The 24,442-nt window shown below is 41.2% G+C and overlaps 1 protein-coding gene across 2 annotated transcripts; it reads left to right on the top strand.

Moving 5' to 3' along the window:
• The first annotated feature begins 815 nt into the window (after positions 1-815).
• On the top strand, positions 816-24,442 carry kcnn2 (potassium calcium-activated channel subfamily N member 2). Of its 2 annotated transcripts, XM_062478600.1 has the most exons (9): positions 816-1,700; positions 2,137-2,232; positions 11,899-12,317; positions 13,023-13,164; positions 14,193-14,303; positions 14,416-14,543; positions 16,767-16,775; positions 19,981-20,050; positions 22,281-24,442. In XM_062478600.1, the coding sequence occupies exons 1-9, from the start codon at positions 945-947 to the stop codon at positions 22,554-22,556; spliced, it is 2,007 nt and encodes a 668-aa protein (XP_062334584.1). In that variant the 5' UTR covers positions 816-944; the 3' UTR covers positions 22,557-24,442. The 2 variants fall into 2 exon arrangements, with proteins under 2 accessions (XP_062334584.1, XP_062334583.1); XM_062478599.1 differs by lacking the exons at positions 16,767-16,775; positions 19,981-20,050 and having other exon boundaries at positions 22,281-22,444.

The following is a 24,442-nucleotide window of genomic DNA, read 5'->3' as shown; positions in this document are numbered from 1 at the left end:
AAGAAGCCCATATTTCCTCGGTGTGATATAACTCCTCCGTTCCCTTATTATATTAGCCACCAGCCGTCACATCCATCAGAAGGCTACGACAGGGGCCCAATATTGGGTCCCTGAGTCAAGGTAAAGTCATGTGACTTTTGACCAATGAATGGCCCTTAATGTTTCTACACAGCTCTGAATTTTGAATGAAATCATCTTGTGAATCTATCATTAGTCTAAATTGTAAAGGCTTTGTGTAAGTCAGCAGTGTACAAGTCAATATATGTCGACAGAATAACAAGACACTGAAATATATTCTACAGAAAATATTTCAGTATTACACACTAACATTCCGAATGGTGCTTTTTCAACTCTGTAGCTATCTTAATACCTGAACAGTCCAAACATTCATTCATTTAATCAAATACATATTAGGCTTATTTAAATTGGCACAGCGGTGGTAATCTTATTGGCTAAACTGTCTCATATATGCTACAGTATCTTATCACCAATAAGTGGTCTATTTTAGTAGAAGTCACTGAATGATTGAACAAATAATGTTATGAATCAATACATTAATCAATTAACAAATTAATGTTAAATAATATTTTGAGGGCATTTAATAAAAAGTACTTGTTTCAGGCCTGCGTCTGAAGGAACTCTTGTTTTTCCCGAGTCAATCTCACTTTAATAAAATAGCCTACGTCCCTGCATAGTCTATGTCACCTGTAATAAAAATTTAAAAATCCACTTTGACATGCTACTGAATTTTCAAACAGTGAGACCAGAGCAAACCTTTTCAGTGACGTCAAGCCAGTTGTTTTGGTGTCCTCTATCCAATCGGATGCATCAGCTACATTCTACCGGAGCCGAAATGGGTCCATTCATGTACCGTACCTATCATCCCGTACCCCTCATCGGGTGCTCCGTGGTACCCGACTGCTGCTTTAAACGGCAGCAGTGACATGGAAACCCCATTGCAGTTGCAGAACGATTTCTTTCAAGAACAGCAGTTCCAGCACTGTAAGTACCAGCAATACTGCGGACGAGAGGAACGGATCACCAAGCAGCGCGAGCCATGCACCTGCAATAACTGTACCTGTGATCCAAGAAAAAGCCTTGTTTTTCGCGGGTCGTCGCCGACCACTGTTGGAACTTTAAGGACTCCGTCTGTAACCTCGTCAAAGCAAGGCGGTCAGTTTAGCGTTTGTGAGTTCACACCCTCTAGTCATGGTAGTTCAACCAGACAGCATCACCCTCACCGTCAGCAATGCCACGATCGGCAACTGGGCAGCCCAAGCAGCAGCCACAAAGAGAGTAACTCATACAATGAAATAGCCATGAGCAGCTGCAGATACAACGGCGGCGTAATGCGGCCGCTGAGCAACTTGAGCTCGTCCCGCAGAAACATACACGAGTTTGATTCCGAGTCTCAGCCTCTCCAACCGATCTCTGCCGCAGACCCGTCGGACACCTTAATATCTAAACCGGAGAACAATTCAACCACCCTGATGCCTTACGCATCGGGAGACGGAGGGGGTGGCCACAGTGGCAGTAAATCGGGTAAAAAGAAGAACCAGAACATTGGGGAAAAGCTTGGACACAGAAGGGCCTTGTTTGAGAAAAGGAAACGTCTCAGCGACTATGCTTTAATCTTTGGGATGTTTGGGATCGTTGTTATGGTCATAGAGACCGAACTCTCATGGGGAGCTTATGGAAAGGTGCGTAACTCAATCCCATAACGTGCAGAGCCAAATGCAAATTGATTTTCGAGCATGTTAAGTGGAGTTCGTTCCAAAGTATCTCCTGACATTTCTACATATTTACATTGTTTCCATAACGTAGCATGTGGTCTATTGATTTTGTTTCTTGAGACTTATGTATATCTTTACGGGACACGCGTCCAACGATAGCTGCATGGCTGGATAGGGATCACGTTGTCCAGGTGCTTGTTATCTCCAGCAACACAAATTAGGCCTAAAGTAGTGACACATAGTGTCACACAATTTCTTTTAAATTAATGAGTAAAATCAATTTATGTAAATTGGCAAATCATTTTACCTAATTTACTGTAATGAAGCCTAGAATTTCGTAATTCTTGAGATATTTCACAATGTGTATTGTTGAATTGCTATAGTGTTTTTCCTCTCTTCCCAGGAGTCTTTGTATTCATTAGCTCTAAAATGCCTGATTACCCTTTCTACAATAATTCTCTTGGGGTTGATCATCATCTACCACGCAAGGGAGATTCAGGTATGTGTTTTTTTTCATTTTCTAAGGTCATTAATATCTTAGACACACATGGTATTTTCATCATATGGTTAAACAGCATAATTATGTTCAAATACATTTGTCTAACTATGCAGGCTATAGAGCTGACATTGGAAATCAGTGTGCAATCGCTGCAAACAACAATCTTAACAAATATATTGTTGAGTAATGCTCAAAAATTGACTCTGAAATTATTTTTTCAAAATAAGGTCACTTTCTCTTTAACAGGCGACATAAGCAAATTAAGGCATGAAATCCTATTACTCAAATGTTGACCCATAAAATGAAACTCCAGACCATACTGTATTAAAATGTGGGAAAGACACAAGTTAATAGGTTCCATAATCTCAGCATACTTCAACATATAGGGTAAACATTTTAACAATGTCAGCAATATAAAAATAAAGTTTTGGTTAATGCAGTGGAAGTACCATTTTTAGGGGATACATGAGCAGCTAAACGATTGAAGGGAAAATCAATTTTCCAAGTAATGTTTTACATTTGGCAACCTCAACGGGTTGATGGTTTGGATTTCAGCTTCCCTTGACGTGCTTCAGCTCTTGGACGAAACTCAATTTTATGACCTTGCGTCAGAGCATTGTTGCATTACTTATGTTGTTTCTTCCTGCAATTCAGCACTTATGTCTGGGTTGTAGGACTACTTAATTAAAATGAAGAATGGCGGCCCCACATGGTGTTACTCCTGGACATTCTGTAAATTACTATATTGTCAAGAACCTATTAAGCAGCTTGATGTGAGTGAAATAAACAGAAGAAGAATGACATTTGCAAAAGATTGGGCCGCCAAATATGGTCACCACAAAAGATTTTCTTGTGTAGATGGAAAAAAAAGTTCACTCAAGCACAATGCGTTTATCAAATCATTTAAAAAAAATCTCTGGAAATTGCAACTCTAAAATGATTTGTACTTGCTCTACTAAGTGATTTAAATTACTTGTTACTTGTGTTAACTCTTAACTATTATATTAACTCTTGTCTATTCCTCTCTTGACTTACAGCATAAGAATATAAATAGTTGCAGAATGATTTTGTTGTTAGACTCATTAATACAATGTCTTAATAGACCACTAGTTCATTGGGTGTGCTCAAGCCTTCGGCGAGAGCACAACCTTTGTTCTCTCACATATATATTTATTATTGTTTATTTTCGCCCCCCTAAAACTCAGTCAATATTTGGCCTACATACACAACGGCGGTGTCAAAAGGTTCGTCTTGGTAGCGATTGCGTTGCTTCTATTGGAATTTACGTTCCGTTGCATGGTTTGGGCTTAAGTTAAGTTTTTGTGGCGAAAAGTGAAGCTAACGGTGGCTAATTTGCTAGCCACAGTCACTGACGTTACTAACGTCACTACGTCACTAACGTCACGAAAACACGCGTGACTACCTGTAGCAGAACATTCATTTCGCATCTGTTAACTTGGGGGATAGCTAGGCTAACTATAGCTTTACTGCAAGGCAGCTGCAGAAACGCCACAAGCAAAGCGGCCAGGGTGATAACTATTTACTCATTTTACTTTGTGATGTGAAACACTATTATGAAATGTAATGTACAATATTAGCTGATATTATTAAGGAAATAGGCCCACATCTACTTTCGGAAACGGTAGTCTACTATTTCACTGAAGCATTAGCATGACATTAGCCTCTGTTGCCCGGGCAACACATACTACAGTGGTCTATGATGTATCTGTTTTCAATCGTTAAAATAAACATTCCTCACATATACATTTTCGTTGTAGGATTTATTATGACATTAGATTACAAGTAAACGATTTGTGGGTGAAATTATCATTACCTGTGGTTTCAATCCAGTGTATCACTGCAACGCTGTAGCCTACGCGAGACACACGACAAAAACATCTAACATACACAGCTGTTTAGGAAGTCAAACGGCGACAGAATATGTTCGGCACTCCCCTTACTTAAATCAAAAGTCTATCTAACTACTAACCTGAACTTCATTGCCACAGCCTAAACTTTGTCAATCTGTTCATGAAAATAATTCATTTCAGCCTAAACCGTACAACGGAACGTTTAATCGAATTCAACCAACGCAATCGCTACCGAGACGAACACAGCAGTAGTCTAGTACTGTACCGTAGTAGTACAATTTACCGGGGCAGCTTCTCCACACAGGGCTATATCGCATTTTGCGTTGTTACCTTACAATGATCGCTACCAGTGAGCTTTTTATGAATGAGCAATTTTCCACTAAATAAATGTCAAGCTTATTTACGTTTTGGGGGGCATATTTTCAGTTAGCAGATGGTACTGTTTGAATCGCGATTCCATCTTCTACTGCCGGGTAACGTCGTAGAATAATCTTCAAAGGGGGTTCTTTATTACTGAATGAATGCAATGAGTAGGCTAAATGCATGAAAATATCACGAGAAGGGAAAAACTTAAAAGGACGTTTAAGTCATAGAGATTAGGTCCATTTGTACACCGGTCTGCCAAATGTATTCTTTTTGATTCAACGATGAGGCTGCCTCTTGCAGGGGAAATGAGAAGACATCCATTTCATTCTACACTTCACTCGTATTTTCAGTTGTAAATGAGCAGCAAAAAAAAAATGCTTTTAAATCTATGTAATCTTTATAAATAATAAGTATGCATTTTTATATAAAATACAGAAATATCAGTTGTAAAAATGTCATTAAAAAACGGACCCCTGTCCAACCGACGCAAGCAAGCACACCCTACAATTTCCCCAGAAATTGTACCCTCTCTAGTTGTCTTGTACACTCTTGAAACAAAAGACCCCTGTTTTCATTAGGCCTTCCTGTTATGTTTAGGGCTTACAAGCCCCAAAGGCGTATCAATCATTGAAATAGCGCGACAGTAAAATGTGTCTCCTTTCAAATGAATTACTATAAAAGCTTTATTTTGTAAGGAATGACAGAAATGCACATATCATTACCATATTTCGAAACATAACTACAACAACAAAAAGATCCTCTACATATGGTTCTCTGTTGCTGTTAACATGACATATTGTGTGGCTGAAAGGTTGCAGTGGAATAGGATTTCCATTATTTCATTTGTAGGTTTCAGGCACATGTATAGCATTTACTTGACATGCTGTATTTATTTTGTGAACTACACATTCTAATTAAGATTAAACATAAATTGTATTAAAACCTTGCAAATGCTAAAATGCTGCTTTAGCATTCTACATAAACGGATTACAACTATGTACTGTATGTAGGCCTGGACTGGTAATCTGGCATACCGGGCAAATGCCTGGTGGGCCGACGCACTTGGGCCGATATGATATTTCATATATACATAAATCTTTATATATATTTTTTTAATAAACGTAAAATTGGCCAACGACCGGCCCATAAAGCAGGACAGCTGCCCATTGGTTCATTTTCCATAATGACACTGGGCTGGCCCAATCACATCTCTTAACTATTTTGGTGTACTGGTGAGTGGTGTCCAACAGTGGGCCGGTCGGACACCGTGGGCCGGTCTGAGCAAAAATGCCAGGGCAATTTTTTTGTCACAGTCCAGCCCTGACTGTATGTACAACTCTACTTAGACAATCTACAACAATTTTTCAGATTAACATCGTCTCTCTTCTACCTTGACTTTTGACATTCCAATGGCATACGTACTGTTATTGCAAATCTACACTACTATATTAGTTCAAACTCCAGTTGACCTGGACGGTGAACCCCACTGAAAGCATATACTCACTTTTATTGCCACCTGCAGCTCCAGAGTATATTAGTTGTGGCTGAAGTGTTTAGAGGTGGCAGAGATCCTTTCAATTAAAAGTTATTATCCTCAGAAGGATACATGTGTGCACATCTGTATGTCCTGACACATGCATGTTGGATAGAGATGCATTGTTCAGACTGAAGAGAGCCCCCCCCACACACACAAACACCACACCACACACTCCTCTCACCCTTTGAAAGTAATTTACCTGTGAAAACTGTACAGACAGGGACAAAATGTGTTCCCTTGTTCTCTGGGGTGCTCAATTTGTGTATTGTGCACGTCTGTTCTTTTTAGTTTTTAGTCATCTCTCTCATGGAGACTGAAATGACGAGATCAGTCTGAGCATTGGACTTGGACATTAGCTGTCAGGCTAGGTACACAACTGGGACATATCCTCTACATTAAGATGGCAAGATGGTAGTGATGGTAGTGATTGGTGACATGGAGCTTCAAGCACATCAGATTTCTCTCTGTCAGGTCCAGGATCTAAGGCATTATCTCTTCAGATTCTATTATACCTCTCTCTCTCTCCACTTTCTCTATCTCTCTCTCACTCCTTTGCCACCCAACAATTTTATTATTCACCCAACCCCACCACACACACTCTTTTTCTCTGTCTTTCTCTTGCTTTCACCCACCCTTCTCTCTGTCTCTCTGCCCCCCCCCCACCTCTCACCCACATTCTGGCTCTCTTTCTTTCTTTCTCTCTCTCTCTTTCTCTGTCCAATTAGAGGTTGTTTTTTCTCCCACTCCCTATCCACATAGTGTTGCCATTCAGAACCTCAACAGCATTTCTGGATGAGTGATTATTTCCTCAGGTGCTACTGCTCCCTGTGCGAGACAGCAGACCTCATGATGTCTTTTGTCGACAGCTGACAATCCATCAGTGCCATTGTGCGTTTTGTTTGCTGTGTTGGCAGGAAGCTCTTTTAGAGGACTCCGTGAACGAACTTGAGAGCTTGGAGACTATGCCTCTACACAAGGACTTTGATTTGTCATTGTCAACGGTCATTATGAGAAACAGAAAACCACCTAAAGCATTGTTTTGCTATCTCCACAGATGAGCTTGCTGAGTTTCCAGCATTCCTTGAGTGACACTTATAAGTAATTGTTGTTGTTTTGGTTCTTCTTGCATAAAAATAACCTTGCCAGGAGCCAATCAAGTTGAGGGCACTGCTGTATTTGGGTGCCATCTGGTATGATCAGAATACTGCTAAGAACTAATGTATGGTCTTTGGAGATGCGCATTACCGCTCTCAAACCGGTCTTTGATTAGTATTTTCATGCATGCATCTGCCCCTTTACCTCCCCTTTGTTATTATACCAAGGGAGAGAAGATGAGATGTGACAACTTGAGGATTTAATCCAAACTCCACATGTGTCCCAGCTGTCTGAATGATAGCGAAGCCCCAGTCTATACACTGGTGTTGTCCTCCTGGGGTGGTGCGTGTCAAGACACCCCGTGGAACTGCAGGAGATGCTCTACAATTCTCACCGTGAAATCTGTCCTCTACCTGAGATGCCCGACAAGAGTCAGATAACAACGCTGGCTGCTGACCTCAAAGTGTTCACTGAACCAACTGTCTTTGAAGGGCAGAGATACTCTGCCTCCCAAAGAAACTGAGGAAAGGAAGGATAATTAATTGCTCACGTTTGGTAAAGAATGCACTATGTCTGATCTGAAAAATGGATGCATAGATCATTTATATGCCAGTGTGTTTACAGTCAGAGCTCTCTGAAGGAAATTAGATGTGATTGGAGCTTTTTTGGTGGCTTCCATCTTTTCTTTTGTGAACAAAAGATTGTGACTGTGGAAGACCTAGACCTAGAGCAAGGTGGCCTTTTAGAGGCTCACTTTGATATAATAAATAAACCATTGCATTAATTTCTAATTGGAATGAACCTCTCAACCTAATTCACTAATGAGATTGAGCGATTTCATTCTCAGCGACTAGATATATGTTCCCATCTCCACATTACACAGATTAAATATTGAGCTGGATTCCATTAGTTGTATTGAGCAGCGTAGTGAAACCAGTAACCCACCCAATAAGCAGAGTGGATGAGCATCTGCCCAGCCATACCTACAGCATAGGAGACAGGTGTGGAGGACGAGATGCTGAGGAAAGAGCTGACCTGAGGGACGTGTAATTGAGTCATATGGACAAAAAAGAAATTTGCCGCAGTGACATTGTTTATTATACCCAGGAATGCAACTCTACTGTGATGAGCTGGGGAAATACTCCCTTAATGATTAAACAGTATTTTTATCCATTAGACGACAAGCCAACCATTTGAGTGCAGGCACTGGATCTTGCCAGGTGGCTATATTTAAAGAGTGATTGGCCTCGGTTAGAATTTGCCATTAAAGACTTTTCAGAGATCCATTGTGCCTCTTTTGGTATAAGACGTTTTTGTATGTGTGTATGTACAAATGTATATGTGTGTGTGGTCCATATGGTCTAAATGACCCTCAGCGAAGCCCTCTCAAGATTTGAACTAACTGAATGCAAAGATTCTTGGCTTGACGAGAGATGGATTTCTAGGACAGCCAGTCCTCAATGTCTTCTCTATTTAAGGTAATTGATCACCCAAATGGCCACTTTCAGGGCAATGAAGACTTTAAAATTATGTATTTACCCCACCCACACCCATCCCTTTTTCCATTTAGTTTTTAGCATGACTTTACCTGGATCATCATTTATGTGACAATAATGCACAGTGAAAGAAACTGGAGTGGTTTGCCATGCAGCCAACATAATTTTCAACTTTTTCTCTGTAGAGAGAGAATCCTGTTTCCTCCCTCTCCCTCATAACTAGAAGTTGTGTGTAAGCCATGGAATATTAGATGCTCATAGATAGAGAGCTCTTTGGTATTGTATTTCAGGTCATCCATTACCACAATTGGTTCTACCCACCAAGTAGGCTTCCCTTACATAATCTAATTTTAAATGTTTAATTACATTGTTTTGAAGCAGCAAAGTTTGTAAACGTTTTCTTTTGTCCAAGAGAATTGTCTCTAATACGGAGCAAAAACGTTTGTCCTCGGTCTTGACAAAAGATATTGTGTCTTGTTCTGTTTTGATGGCCTAACTCTGTGAGTAAGAGGCCGTCTGTCACATAGAGAAGTAACAGCTTGTGTTTCCATGTGTAAGTTACACTCCCTTGGACGGCTTAACAGGCAGGTCCTTGGTTAGGGTTACACCATCTATTGACAGATGTCAGTACCTTCAGTGAGCTTGACGTTGCTCATTTGATATGGACAACAAGCTTGCTGGGGTATTTAAATGATCTTCCACTGCAGGGGAAAATACAACCTAGAGTTTCGATGAATGAATGGACTTCATCTAATGTGTGGGATGGCTCCTATCATGCTTCACTTGGATGTGGGTCATTCATCTATAGTGCTGTACAGCAAGGCCGTAATCATTCTATATATTGGGGGGGGTGGACACCCCCAACATTCAAATCTGGTCAAAATGTCCCCCCAATATATTGAAATAAAAATATAAATGTGCTACGCTACGACAGGCAACCACGCACAATGTCCGAAATTATCATTACAAAAAAAATGTGTGTCCCCCAATGTTGACCCAATGGCTACGGCCTTGCTGTACAGTGAACTAGCCCAAACTGCTTTCCATCTATTATGTATTAGATGGCGGTGGCTGCTGTATATGCTGTATGCTGGTATGCTGTCAATGGTTGTAGTGTAATCTTGTTGTTTGGCTCAAATAGCATCACCATGTAGTTAGCACATGTCATGATCCAGGATGTTCTGTGTGGAATGTTATTTGTATGACAGTGTAGTGTGGGTATCTGTAGTGTCAGGGGGCCTGTGGAATTCAAATTCGGGGGGGGGGGGGGGGGGGGGGGTGTATGTGGTAAATTTGTCATTTTAAGTGTGTCCTTGAGCTGAAGATTTGGCCCTGGAAAATATATTTTCAATGATTCAAGATTTAGTAGTGTATTATCGCTAAATATCAATAACAATCCAGGTCATCTATCCCATTTTGCTTCTTGGAGTTGTCCATAATTTCTGTTCTGTAATTAGGAATTTAGAGTTAGCCTAAATAGGGTTAGTTGGCAGGATAACAAGCCCTAATGTGTGGCTTCACTTAGTTTTTGTCAACCTCTTTGTACCCATTGAGTATTCTGAATTATTTAAATGTCTGTGTTTTTAACTGATGTGCCAGAACATTTGGCTGATGTGTGTGATGTATTTGAAACATGTTCTCCTTTTTTCTAGATGAATTGATCCTGAATATATTTTTTTCTTTTAATCATGTTATGTTGTCAAGTCCAACAATGTGTGGGATAGACGGGACCTATTTAAAGCACAAATTGCAGTTAGTTTTAGAAAGCCACTTATGGACGCAAAACCTGAACCAGGCTGAAAGCATTCGTTTATGTTACAAAATAGGCCCAAATCAACATTTATATAATCTTATCCCTCACTCTTGAGGGGCAGATGTCTCTAGACATGGCTCTATATATAAATGTAAATAATAAACTATAAATGTAATCACGAAGCTTCATGGGGTGGGTTTAAGTCAAAATGTAGTTTGTCATTTGCATTTCTTCCCACCCTTTATATTGAATGGATTCTGCAGTCACAATGGATCTAGCCAACCAAGAAAGCTTTCCGGGAATTTGCTGACGGCAACATTTTGTTAAATATCTACACCCAGTTGTGACGGCCCCATATACAACCGTAAGACCTTGAGGTGATTGAGTGCGGAGAGTGAACCGTTGGGGAGGACTACCGGCACTGTGTGTCAGAGAGGAGAATGATTTGACGACTGTGTAAGAAGCTAGTGGGCTCAATTGCATTTAATAGTGATTCGTCCGCAGAAGGCATATCGAGGATGGGGTTGGAGAGGCAAGAGAAGGGAGGCCATCTCTGGAGATGGAAGTAGTTTATGTTACAGATCATAAGCCCAGTCAATCAAGTGACTTGACTAGATAGTGGTGATGGTGGTGGGTTAGGGCATTGGCCCAGGGTGTGAGCATGGAGCCATGAATCCTGGAGCTTGCAGACAGCTTAGATTAAAGGGAGAGAGATGGATGGGAGGTTGAGGGATAAAAGATGGAAGGGGCCGGGGAGGACAGATGATAGAGAAAAAAATAGAGGGAGAGAGACAGAGTGAAGGAGAGATACAATGAAGGAGAGAGAAGGGGATGCGGTAGAGGAGAGTAATTAGGCGTAGTGAACCCCCTATCCTACCACCAGAGGACCATCCAACCTTCTGGTCAGTGTATCCAGGTATTAAGAAACCTATGCTAAAGTAAGCAGTGACAGATGCTCTCATCGGGATAGTGCTTTGTAGTTGAAAATACCCAGCCCACTTCACAAGTCACTTCACTTATTGATATCTTTAAATACATATATAAGCCACTGTAACTATTCTAAATGAATTTTGGGGGGTAAAAAGTTAAAGTGAGTTAAAATCCTGAAGGAACATTTAAAGCCTTATGTCAATTATCCGATCAAATATAACTTTGTGCATTTCCCTTTAATATTACAAAATGGTTTACAGTTAATGTTATGGGGGAGTCAGGTGGCTGAGCGATTAGGGAATCGGGCTAGTAATCAGAAGGTTGCTGGTTCGATTCCCGGCAATGCAAATTGACGTTGTGTCCTTGGGCAAGGCACTTCACCCTACTTGCCTCGGGGGAATGTCCCTGTACTTACTGTAAGTCGCTCTGGATAAGAGCGTCTGCTAAATGACTAAATGTAATGATATCCAACCTAAAACCTCTGAACACAAAAGTTCCATAAGATTGTAAATAGACGTCAGGGCAAACAAAGTTCCACGCTACGTTCTTGTGCCAGAGAAATACAAATACAATCTTCCATTTAATCTGCTTCTGTCTCCATGTGCCTACCTTGGGCAGTTATTTATGGTGGACAATGCAGCGGACGACTGGAGAATAGCCATGACGTACGAACGCATCTTCTTCATCTGCCTGGAGATTCTGGTGTGCGCCATCCACCCCATCCCAGGGAACTACACCTTCACCTGGACTGCACGCCTGGCCTTCTCCTACACGCCATCCAAGACGGACGCAGATGTGGACATCATCCTATCCATCCCCATGTTCCTGCGTCTTTACCTCATCGCCCGCGTCATGCTGCTCCACAGCAAGCTCTTCACCGATGCCTCTTCCCGCAGCATCGGGGCCCTCAACAAGATCAACTTCAACACGCGTTTCGTCATGAAGACACTCATGACCATCTGCCCTGGCACTGTGTTGCTGGTTTTCACCATCTCGCTGTGGATCATCGCAGCCTGGACTGTCAGAGCCTGCGAAAGGTGCACTCCCACCTGCCTTTCATGCTCCATGCACTACATGAAACATAGATAAGGCCAAATGGTTTGCTGTGGGTAAACATTCCTTTCTGTGAGGCCAGTGGGTAGATATAGCCTGATCCCCTAGATCTTCTATGTCAGTGTTTCTTTACCCTGGTCCTCAGGGACCCCTGCACTGCATGATTTAGATGTTTCCCTGCTCCAACACACCTGATTCAAATGAATTGGTTGCTATTTAGCTCAGCAGAACCCTAATAACGACCATTCATTTGAATCAGTTAGGGAGCAGGGAAACATCTAAAACATACAGGGCAGTGGACCGGATTGAACAGGATTGAACCCCCCTGATCTAAAACATGTGGGGCAGGGGGTTGCTGAGGACCCGTGTTGAGAAAGGCTGCTCTATGTGGTGTGTGTGTGTGTGTGTGTGTGTGTGTGTGTGTGTGTGTGTGTGTGTGCGTGTTACAGTGTCAAAAACAGTCAGGGTCATCATAGTTTATCTCCTGTGAAATAATTTACTATTATTAATAATTGTAATCATTATTAAATAAATAAATACAAAATTGTATTGGACAGCAGCTGCTAAATTGTCCATACATTCATAAAACACATGAATGGACGTAATATTGTGCCTTGAACATGCATATCCAAGTATATGCCTTTCTCTCCTTTTCCCAGCCAAAATGTGTGTGTTATGTTTTACTGTAGATACCACGACAACATGGACATTACCAGCAACTTTCTGGGAGCCATGTGGTTGATCTCCATCACTTTTCTAACAATTGGATACGGGGACATGGTCCCCAATACATACTGTGGAAAAGGAGTGTGTCTCCTGACTGGCATTATGGTGAGTTCAGACTCTTTACTCTAAAAAATCTTTCTCTTCCAGTGCTGCTCGCATTAAGTCATGTATTTGAGTCTAGCCCTCTGGGTGTGTTTATGGGGAAGGCTTTCAATGAACGTGCTCTTTACAATGCTTTAAACATGCATTCATGAAGCCATATGCATTGTACAGAATGAATGAGACTGTTATCACTCAGGCCCTTGTGACCATAGAGCACATAATGCTTTGTAGTGCTACAATGTCCCATCGGATTAGATCAGAAGGTAATGTTAGTGGGCCTGTCCCTTAATACTGGTGTAAGGAGTACCAGACGGGGTTGGGTCCAAGTGCAGATTTAATTAGAAGGGTCGGACAGGCAATGATCAGTACACGGGCAGACAGGTCAATACAGGTAATCCAAAACGGGGAATATGAAAACTATCCAAGGTCTGGAACAATACACAGATTAAACAAGGCTCGGACTGAACTAGAAACAAAATCAAGACTTTGGACCGGACCATACACTTACAGCCACTTACTGTTTATGTTTTTACTGTACTGAAACCCTAAACGAGACGCAGCCTATTGTCCTTATATTCTGGGGATGCCGAGCACGGCAGCCAGCACCAGCTGCAGAAGGCTCTGGCGTGACAACGGGGCGCCTCCTGAAGTTGCTTTGATAATTCTCAATTTCTAACAGTTCACCAAACTCCACTTCTTACAGTTCACAGTTCCACTTCTTACAGGTTGTTAATGTTCATCATGCTTGTTATAATAGATTATATTATCTCTTTTAAATGAATGTATAGGTGAGTTTGCAATATGTTATAAATGTATTCAGAGAAGATTCTACTGATAAGATCCTTTTCGACCCTCAATCATTTCATAGATTTGTCTATCCAGAGGATTTCACATCAGAGGATATGACTTTGACACCTTTTGCTTTGTTTGTTTTATGATTTCAAGTCCAATGGTTATTCCAGTGTTAGAGCTCTTCACAGAAATATGGTGCAGTAAGTTTTGTATCCACTCATGTCCGTGTTATTTCCCAGGGTGCCGGTTGCACAGCTTTGGTGGTAGCTGTGGTTGCAAAGAAGCTGGAATTAACCAAAGCTGAAAAACATGTCCACAATTTTATGATGGACACACAGCTGACAAAAAGAGTAAGTCAATAATAAGGTTTTATTCCCCTTGCAGTTTACATTGTAGGAATACTGAATATGAGTGCTGTCCTGTGCTTGTGAACGCCACCCCGTTCTTGTCCTGTTGTTGCAGGTGAAAAACACAGCTGCAAACGTACTCAGGGAGACGTGGCTCATCTATAAGAACACCAAACTAGTAAGGAAGATGGACCATGCCAGAGTCAGAAAGCACCAGAGGAAGTTCCTCCAAGCTATCCATCAGTAGGTTCCACCCCCAATAACCCCTAAACCTGTCCATAACTGGGTTTGGTTGATGTTTTTCAATACGTCCCACTTTTTTTTATAAGAACCAGATATCTGAATTGTTTGACACCTGTAGCAAAGGTTTTACGTTTGTATTTCAGGAATTACTTTTATTGTTTGTCTTCTCACCTGACTGAGATATTGTCGTGTATGGGGAACCACCATTCATCCCCATGTGACTGTACATATCTAGTCGTTGTGCATGTGCAGTCTTGTATAAATAGAGCCTTGAAAGCCAATGAAAGCTATTACAGATGTTGCGGGCAGGGCCTATAGTTTATTTCAAAGTTTAAACTGTTTCTCTTTCTGTAGACTATATCTCTGACTATATATATAGTCTTCTCAGCAGTTACAGGAAGGTCACAGCAGTAATCACCCTCTCCCTTTCGCTCTCTCTCTTTCTCCCTTTCTCTTTTACTATCTCTCTCTCATGCTATCAATCTCCCCTCTCCCTTTCCCTACCACCACCTTTCGCTCTTTATCACTCTCTACCCCCCCCCCCATCTTCTCTTTAAAAAGCTGCCAGTTCTATTCCATGTCACAATGTCTTCTCTGCGTCCTTGTGTGCCTCCAGCTTCAGACAGAAATCACACTGACCTCGGGGTCTGACATATCTAGCTTCTCCATTTCCCTCCACATGATCAGACTGGTACCTGTCAGGCACTCTCTTAGGGAGTCTCCAGGGAACAACCGCCAGTGCACTCAGGCTCTAAAACGTGTATTGATTTTAGTTACTCCATTCTTTTAACTTGCCTCAACCCAATTACAAGGTCCTTTATTACTTCCTCTCTTGAAAGTGATTGACAGTTACACTGAATTAGTAAGAAATTATTTTAAAAAGCTCCTTTGTATAGATGTTCTAGTGAAAATCCATGTTTTATGTGTGTTCACAAGTCTGTGTGGTCTCCCGTGTTCGACATTCATTTGCTCATTAATATTGTTTCTATTATTATGAGAAAGACTGAGAGTTTAGATATTTGGTAGCGGCACGCAGTTTGGGAGTATTGTCTGCTGCTGCAATCCGATGAAGTCTGATGTGTTAGGATTATTATGGCCTTACTACTGCATTCAGGCTATTTGTGGTAGTGACATTTCATGTCAACCCCCATCTCACTTGAACAGCCTAAGAATGGAAAACCTGCAGACCTAAGGAAAGAATCTATAAAGAGACATATTCTGCATTAGGAAAGATAATTCTAGTCCTCTCTGCAAGGACATAGTGTTGTATCACATCCAGATCCACTTCTGTATAAGAGCTCAATGTGCAGCTGGGCTATTTATTGAGAGATGCTGCCGTGTTTTTGACCAATTGTGTGTTAAGTGCCGACTCAGGCTTGAGCTGCGGGGGTAGTTAAGCAGGCAGTTTCATCTGTGTTCTGGTTCCCAGTCATTGGCCACAGAGAGGGCTTGCCTTGCAGTTAGTGTGTCCGTCCATTCAAGAAGAGAGAAGGAGGGGCGGGGGGTTAGTCAGGGCTCAGTGACCTGTCTGGAGGCAGTAGCACACATGTCAAATCAAATATTGCCTTGCCTTGTCTGCTGGTCGATGCTGAATCAACAGTGATAACACAAAAAAGGCAGGATAGCTGTTTACAACTCTGTAAGGAGTTGTAAGTAGGAAATAGTCGGAGGAAGAGGAAGTTCAGAACGCTCTTTGGTCTCTCTCTTTCTCTCTCTCTCTGTCTCTTGCTCTCGCCCTAAACTGGGGTGCATGTTAGACTCAAGAGTATGTTCTCTGTGTTTTCCTGCTCAGGGGATTTGATCAAGGAACTTGGCCCGACTTACTATGTGTCTGATAAGCAGGTCCAGTCTGGAGGGGAATGATTAGGACCTCTGGAAAGCAGCACTTCACTGGACCACAGTGTTACAATATCACAGAGGACTGGAGGTGATTACCTGTCTGTGTGTAGGCAAGAGAGGCTGGCAGTGCCTAAAGGCACGCAGAGATGGTGTTATACCATTACTGCTCTTGCTGCTGCTATTGAGGATATTAATGTTAGTAGGATTTTTCGAAGCCTGGTTGATGTGATCGAGGCTGGCAGTGCAGCAGTGGGATGAGAGCTGCAGCACTCAGGCTCCAGCAGACTGATGTTGCCATCTGGACACGTTTCTTCTGATGTTGTATTAATTCATTTGTCTATTTTATGTTTCCTTTTTCCGGTTTGTATCAACACAATGCAATAGAGCTCGAAAGTAAGTCTTCGCCTCACATGTAGCTACAGATGTTGTGTGCATGCAAATGAGAGCTTGTCTTTCAACTCAATGATGTGACTAAAAATTACACTCCCTCATATGATAAGTGAAATTCATAACATCCCAACATTATGCTTTGACATGAAAAGCAATGTAACTTCATGCAACATCAGCATGCAGAAAAGGTCATTTGTCAAGAATCTTCCAATTAATGTAATTAATTAATTACAGTTTTTGCTCTATCATTTAAACTGATTCAATAGCCTAATGATTCGAACTAAATACATAAAATATCTATGGTTGTATTTTTTACGGAAAGATTACACAATTCAGCACTTGATGGTCTGACATCATTATACTCCTACAACAATATGTACATACAGCATCCCTATTAGTCTCCTTCTGGAAAGAACCATACAACATTGTTGACACAAACTTTTCCTAACATGAATTTCAATTATCGGTGATGGAGGGTGTTTTTCTTTCCATTGTTGCATGGATGTGATGAGAACTTGATCTTTAATCAGAAAAGCGCTGATTAAACTCCCTCAATGAACGGTGCTTTCGCTGACTGAAGGATGACCACTAGCACTCCCCCAGGAGAGCAACACCGCTATGGGCTTGGTGGATCATATATCTCCCCAGGTCCCCCTCCCACGCCCCTTTCAATCATGCTCTCATCAACCAGGGCTGGGGGTCATCTTTCGGCTTGTGGAACCATTGTTACGCGTGTAACTACATTTGCAACCACATCTTCTCCATTTCTCTCTTGAATGACTCAATAACAGACAGGGGTGATTATGTGTTGGCTCCCATTGTTGGTAGTCATGTTTGATTCACAGGTGTCTTTGTTGTTGATATGAGTTAGTCCTCTCAGGAGCACGTGAGGAGTTCACCATGCTACATGTTGTAATTGGTTTCAGTAGATCTTCTGAAAAATTGTATGCCATTTTAAACAACTGGCACAAAAGCTGCATAAAACAAGCTGGTCAAAGTATCTCTGATGATATGTCTGAGAGGGTCTGAGATCATTTAGCCAGGCTACTGTTTGTTCTCCTCATTTGTTACCTTAGCTAAAGTACAGTATCACAGCTCCCCCATGGCAGAGCGAGGAATGATGGAAGAGGAGGGCAAGGTGGTGGTGGGTGTGTGTGTGTGGGGGGGGGGGCTAGCAGGAAAGACAATAGGTGCATGGTTGCTTCGGGACTATGATAACAGGTACATGAACTTCGAGGGAAATGTCAAGGTAAGCCTGTGAGAGCCCTCCTGACTTTAAACTGAGAAGTGTTGTGCTTACGGACACAGCATGGGCCTCCCTGTCCTCTACTCAGCACAAATCCCTGTAGCCGAGAACAGTAGGTCAGATGAGCAGGACAGAGTCAAAACTGAGCACCCCGTGTACATCAGCCTAAAGAAAATGTTGTATTACCCTTCCCTCAGTGAGGTAAACATGGGTCTCAACTGATTCACAGGGGTATTGAAAAGCTTAGCAGCTGTTTAGCTGTTTTTTTTCCTGATGAAAATCTGAGCAGATTGAAAGCGGCCATTGAAAATTAGGGCTACACTGGAACATTGAATCACAGAGGAGGAAGGACAGATAACATTGAGTGTGAGAGGGACGAAAGTGCATTCCACATTCGGACCCTAGCACACCCTGTTCATCAATGCCACCTAACAGCTATTGGTCATCCAACCGTGAAATGCAGAATTCCTTCAGGTCTTACATCTCTGCTGAAAAGACACTGCTTAAGATGCTGGTTCTTAAATTTTAACTATGCTTCACCCATTCTAGAACAACTTCTGTTTCATATTCTACATAAAATAAAGGATGTATTTTTTTTATTATATTGTCTTCTTGTTTTAGAATGTGCTTATTGAAAAGTCTATGGCTGCTCAGTCACCAGTCAGGGCTTCATCTCTCTTTGCCTGTGTTTTAGTTAGTGTCTCCTATAGTGCCCCCTGTTGGTGTAGTGTGCCATCTCAGTTACACTTTTGCCTGTTGGGAATGCTAACATCAACACTCCACTGCATGAGAGTTGATTTATCTGGGCCGATTAGCATAGGGTCCTTAGAAACCCCGATTGTATTCTCAGCCTGGATCCACACAACCAAATGCTATCACATTCACACAGTCCAATTAAAGTTGATGACTCCAAGTCCATTGAAGATAGAGGGCATAAGTTACAGAGCCTTGTTCTCTTTATGCCATCGACAATGTATGACCTCCAGGGTTTTGTCCCAGGTACTTTCTGCTTGCTCTGAGCATTGCCTCAGATGTGATTTAGCATGCATGGGTGATTGCAGAAAAACAGCACCAAGATATGTTGAGTACTGAACTGTTGTCCAGAATACTGCACAGTTGCTGTTTCTAAATGCCCAGAGTGTGTGTGTGTGTTTGGGGGGGGGGGGGGCACTTGCTTTGCTAGCCCAATTAAACAGGCATCGAACCAGCGATATATTATTCTAGTTTCTCAATTTCTCAGAAAAAACATGTATTTTGTATGTAAGACATGCAAGCTCAGTTATAAAATAGTTTGGGAAGGTGTATAAAAACAAGAGAAACCCTATTAGATCTGTCTCTTTTGGTCTCTTAATAATCTCTTTTTAAATGTGTGTTTCTTCAACCATTCTTTTGGATCTACACATACTGTTTGTCTGCCATATATTCAGGAGAATTTGAGATTGAAAGGCTCACTGGGACTCTGGTATCTTTATTTTAAGAATTGTAATAGAAACTTCCTTGAAAATGTAAATAGGCTTTTGAGAAGTTGAATAATTCCTACAGTCAAATGGAGCAATCTCTACCAGGACCACAGAGGAGTCCTGTAGAATGCCCTTTAACCGAACAAATGTACTGGTCACAGTTATAAAACCTCACATTTTAATCTGTTTACACCATATAGTAAGTCAGTGAAATCCCATTTCAGTCATTGTGAGTCCTTGGAGTTATTTCAGGATGTAGTGATTGTCCCATTCTCCCTCTTGGCAGCTTTCACCCTTCTCCTCTCTCTGCCCCTGGTCCCTTCTTGCATGCAGCTCAACCAATCAAACTGACCCATGCAAATTCCTGCATTCTCTACACACATCCTGTGCATGTCCTGAGAGTGCTCTCCGTGTGTATGCCTTGTGTGTGCACAGATGTGTTAAAGCCTATTTGCCTTATTGATAGAAACATTTATCGGGTTCTGAATGGTCTTGTGTTCAGATTGAGAAGTGTTAAAATGGAGCAACGCAAGCTGAATGACCAAGCAAACTCACTAGTGGACCTTGCAAAGGTAAGCTAGACTGACAATTGTCACAAATTGAGTTTTACTCTTACATATGAAAATCATCTGTATTACCGTTTTTGGAATAGACAAATATCTTCCTATTCTTTTGGGATAAGTGACATAAATTGCTGCATGTGGTTTTCAACTCACTTGAAGTTCTTTAAAATTAGCACCATTTAATGTTAACAAAGTCTACAGGTGTCAAATAAACAGACAGGCGTTCATGGGGCCATTTCAACAAGACAGCTTTGAACTCATAATGGTTACCTGGCAACCTACAAATCCTTGCAATGTTGGTCCAAAATTATGTTCAGTCTTGACCTTTTCTCATTTGTGTTATGAAATACCAGTACATCTCCTGTCTGTACTTTATCACTAACCTCCAACTGCCCTTTCACACTTGATTTTGTATTACCAACATTATTTTAAACATACTAGACACCAATTTTGAGACACACAAGATGAGTATGCTTTGGTGGACAAAAATATACTGGAGTTTTTCAGCTTGTCCTTTTTTATTTTGTAGTGGTCTTGCGATGCTCTAAACAATAGTTGACAAACCTATGGGAAGGACCAGACAGTTTGCCAGCCTGGCGCTGCAGAACCAGCAACCTAGGTAGGATAATTCAGCCAGAAGTGGAGACAAAGAAAGGAGAGAGAGAGAGAGGTTAGTTAATATCACCCAGTTCACCCTGTGCTGTAAAATTGTTACATAGGGCTGTGACATTGAGTAAGATGACTCATTCCCATACCCGATCAGTCCCTCTTTAATCATTGTCGTAAGTGGCTCTTGCCATCAGGGGGCAGTATAGCATTAATCATTCCAGTCAGATCCCTGTGGATAGATGAGGGTTAATAATGGAGCTTAAAATATCTTTGGCATCTGCATAGCCTCTGCAAAGCTAAGGGAAATAGTTTAGATGTCACTGTGTCCCCCTTATCTGCTTTAAGGAGAAATAAGTAATGCTCTATACTTAACCCAGCCAAAACAGCAACAAAAAACATGTTTTATGCATCTTCTTTTTTTAAGTGGAAAAAACACAGCACCGCACATTATTATTTATTTATTTTTGTGTCCTCTATCTATTACTCTGGTTGGTGTTTTCCATACATTATTGTAGCATATCAGTCTAAACACCCACAGTCCATATCAATGCATTATTGCTCACATCAGCATTCTGTTCCTCAGTATACGCATATCTGTCTATATCAACTCTATTAGGAGCAGATAAGTACTTCATGTTTACAGTACCCTCGCTGTTAACTCTGATTATCCAATTATTTAAATGTGTCTATGGGGCTTTTCACCAATGGGTTCTTAGCTGTGGAAGCTCAAATGTTTTGGCCATGACACCTCTATAGATAATAATGTTACAGCTTGTTATTGGCATAGAGTCTCATATTATAAATTCCAAGGCCAGCATAAATTCTGTTTTCCTCATTTCATGGACTGTCAAGATGCCCAGTGCAGCGGAAGCACCTCTAAACACATCCATCCTCCTTTTATTGATTGACCTTGTAAATTAATTAGCACTCTGATCCTAAGAAGGGATGAGGGTGTGTTTGTGATGCAACACAGTGAAATGCATCTGCCCTAGTTATAGCTTGACTAGCTGTCAGTGTTGCTTTGGCCCTTCGTTGATCACTGTGATTCAAAGAGGCAACCCAGCCCATTATTTCTTCCCCCAAATGAGCCGAGGACAAGGTAAGAAGGTGATGAATAGCTTTAGCCCCAGGATGCCTGTGATTACTCTCCTGCTTGAACAATACCTCATCACCTACTACCCAAAAGTCTTCACTCCACCTCCTCTGAAGTGTGCCACCTCAATGTTTGATAATGTATATCACATCCTAGGGAAATGCATCATAGTGCAAAAGATTGATAGTTTTTTCTTGATATTGAGTTAGTACATTACATTTACATGCTTTGATATATGTCATCTTTGTTGTGAATTCCTAAATGAAATCTCAAATCAAATTAAATAATAGTGCAATCTACACTATAAGTGTCCAAAGACTTACCACTGTAAATTATCTGTTACTGTTTGTATTTGCTTAGGTGGACAGTTTCATTGTAATTAAGGTATTTTGGAGACAGATTCATCATGTTGTGGTCAATTGATCATATTGACAGATGAATCACTTCACAAGTAAAGAAATCTTTAGTGCCCATGCCCAAGTCAGTCTTGTGTTCCTCTTTCGGACTCTTGAGTGTGTGTTCTCCCCTCTGCTCTAGACTCAGAACATCATGTATGACCTCATCTCAGACCTGAACGAGAGAGGGGAGGACATGGAGAAGAGAATTGCCCTCCTGGAAACCAAGCTGGAGACGCTGCTGGGGAACCTCCAGGCCCTCCCCGGCCTCATCAGCCAGGTCATCAGCCAGCAGCACAGGGACTTCCTGGAGGTGCAGCTCCAGCCGTACGACAAACACAGCCCTGAGCGCTCACAATCCGTGTCACGGCGGAGGTCGTCTTCCACTGCTCCGCCCACTTCCTCCGAGAGCAGCTAGAGTCCGAGGGGAGCACCTCCACTGAAGACTTTTGCCATCATATGGTCAAGTTGCATTTATTGTAAAGCCTTATGGTTTCAATAAGTATTATCTGAATTCTGATGACAGAATCCAAAGTTCAAGGGACACTGCGTTTTAATGAAGAACTCAAAGCTGTTTGTTTTTTATTACCTCAAAAAGATGTTATCCTTACTCTGGTGACATGACCATAAAAATGATGCTTTCCACAGTCACAACTATAAATCCCTATTGATGGGGGTGTGATACTAACTATTCTACTCTCTATGCAGAGGTAGCCAGGGTGAGGGCAACAACCAGGTATGAAAATATCGCACTAAAATAGTGCTTCTCACTGACTTTGTGCTTCTACTGACTTGGTTCAGATGCCATGTTCCTTAAAGCAAGATGAGGAACCATGGGACCTGTCAGGGAGTAAAATACTTTTATTGAGGAAAAACTTAATATATTTGATGGAATGAACTGAAGTGGCAACAAAGGGTAGCACAACATTGCTCCAACACATTGTCGCTCTGAGGTCAATTTAAAAGCTTGAAAATGGGGGGGGGGGGGCATATATATTTTAGGTTAGAAACAGCATCAACTATAGTGTTTTTTTGTTTAGTTTTCTTGCAAAGGGCCCCTGTAGAATGACTATTTCTGGGGCCATGTTGAAATTTTACTCCTCTAGTCAAAATAAATGCATCTAAATCTATACTTGCACTTACCTTTTAATCAATGCACTTCAATGCTGACTGATGTATGATACAAATATGTGTTGCTCATTCAAAGGACAACATTCTAGATGTTGGGCATGGGTTTATTATTGTCAATTCTCAATTTCCCAGCTATGGGTTAGTGTTGAAGATTTATGTCAAATCCCTAGTGCTGTTTACCACAAGGAAACCTCCACTCAACACTGTTGAACACTCAAATTAAGTTGTTTAGTTATCACATACAAATGTTACAATGGTATGTATTTTAACCCTTGGCCTTTGGCCCTCTATATGTGTACTGGACATCACCCCAGTTTAGCAACAATAACTGAATGCTTACCAAGAACTCACTGACAAACCATATGTACCTTTTAAAAGAAAATATATATTTTTATATTTTCCTGAGGACAAGCACACCATCTACAAAGAAGCAAATAATGATGGTTAAAATTGTGATCAGATAAGGATTGCATGGAGCTTGTTTAGATGAGATTGTGCATATTTAATAAAGGATTCAGGGCTAGGGTTAAGATACTACTGTAAATGTAAGGTTCACTATAAACTTGGATTTGGTCCCTCTCGTGTCTACTATGACAATATACATCAGAATATAAAACATACTGTAGCAAACATCTAGAATGCAATGTTTCCATAGAGGAATGTATCAACTGTGGCTAAACACTCCGTTTGTCATACTTATGTATGTCCAGTATTAGGTTGAATAGTTGTTAAATGTCAAAAACCAGACAGCAAGAAAGACGCCTAATTCAAATATACAGCTTTTCACATGACACTTTCCTATCACTGGGCTAAAATGAAAATGTTTAATTTGAAAAGCCCCCAAATATGCTCTCATTAAAACTTTGTTTTGAACTGCAAGATTGCTGGCCAGCCGTTATGGAACAAAGGTGAACTTCCACATGTTATGCACCTTTTGGTAAATGTACCTTTTGCAAGGTTCTCAGACGTTTTGATGAATGTGCTATTCATCCAAGGATTAACCATCAACTCAACTCAAGATTAATCCCAACTACAGTACTATATGATGTGACGTTGGTTTTGATCATGAAAATATTGGCAGGCAGTCAAGGATTATCAGCAACATAAAAACCTATGAGAGATTATATATATGCGAACGAAATATTAAACAATAAAATGTTACTATTTACCAGA

This window comes from Osmerus eperlanus, chromosome 14, assembly GCF_963692335.1.
Source record: "Osmerus eperlanus chromosome 14, fOsmEpe2.1, whole genome shotgun sequence".
In the NCBI taxonomy this organism is placed as follows: Eukaryota; Metazoa; Chordata; class Actinopteri; order Osmeriformes; family Osmeridae; genus Osmerus; species Osmerus eperlanus.
This window is presented reverse-complemented; position numbering and strand designations above follow the sequence as displayed.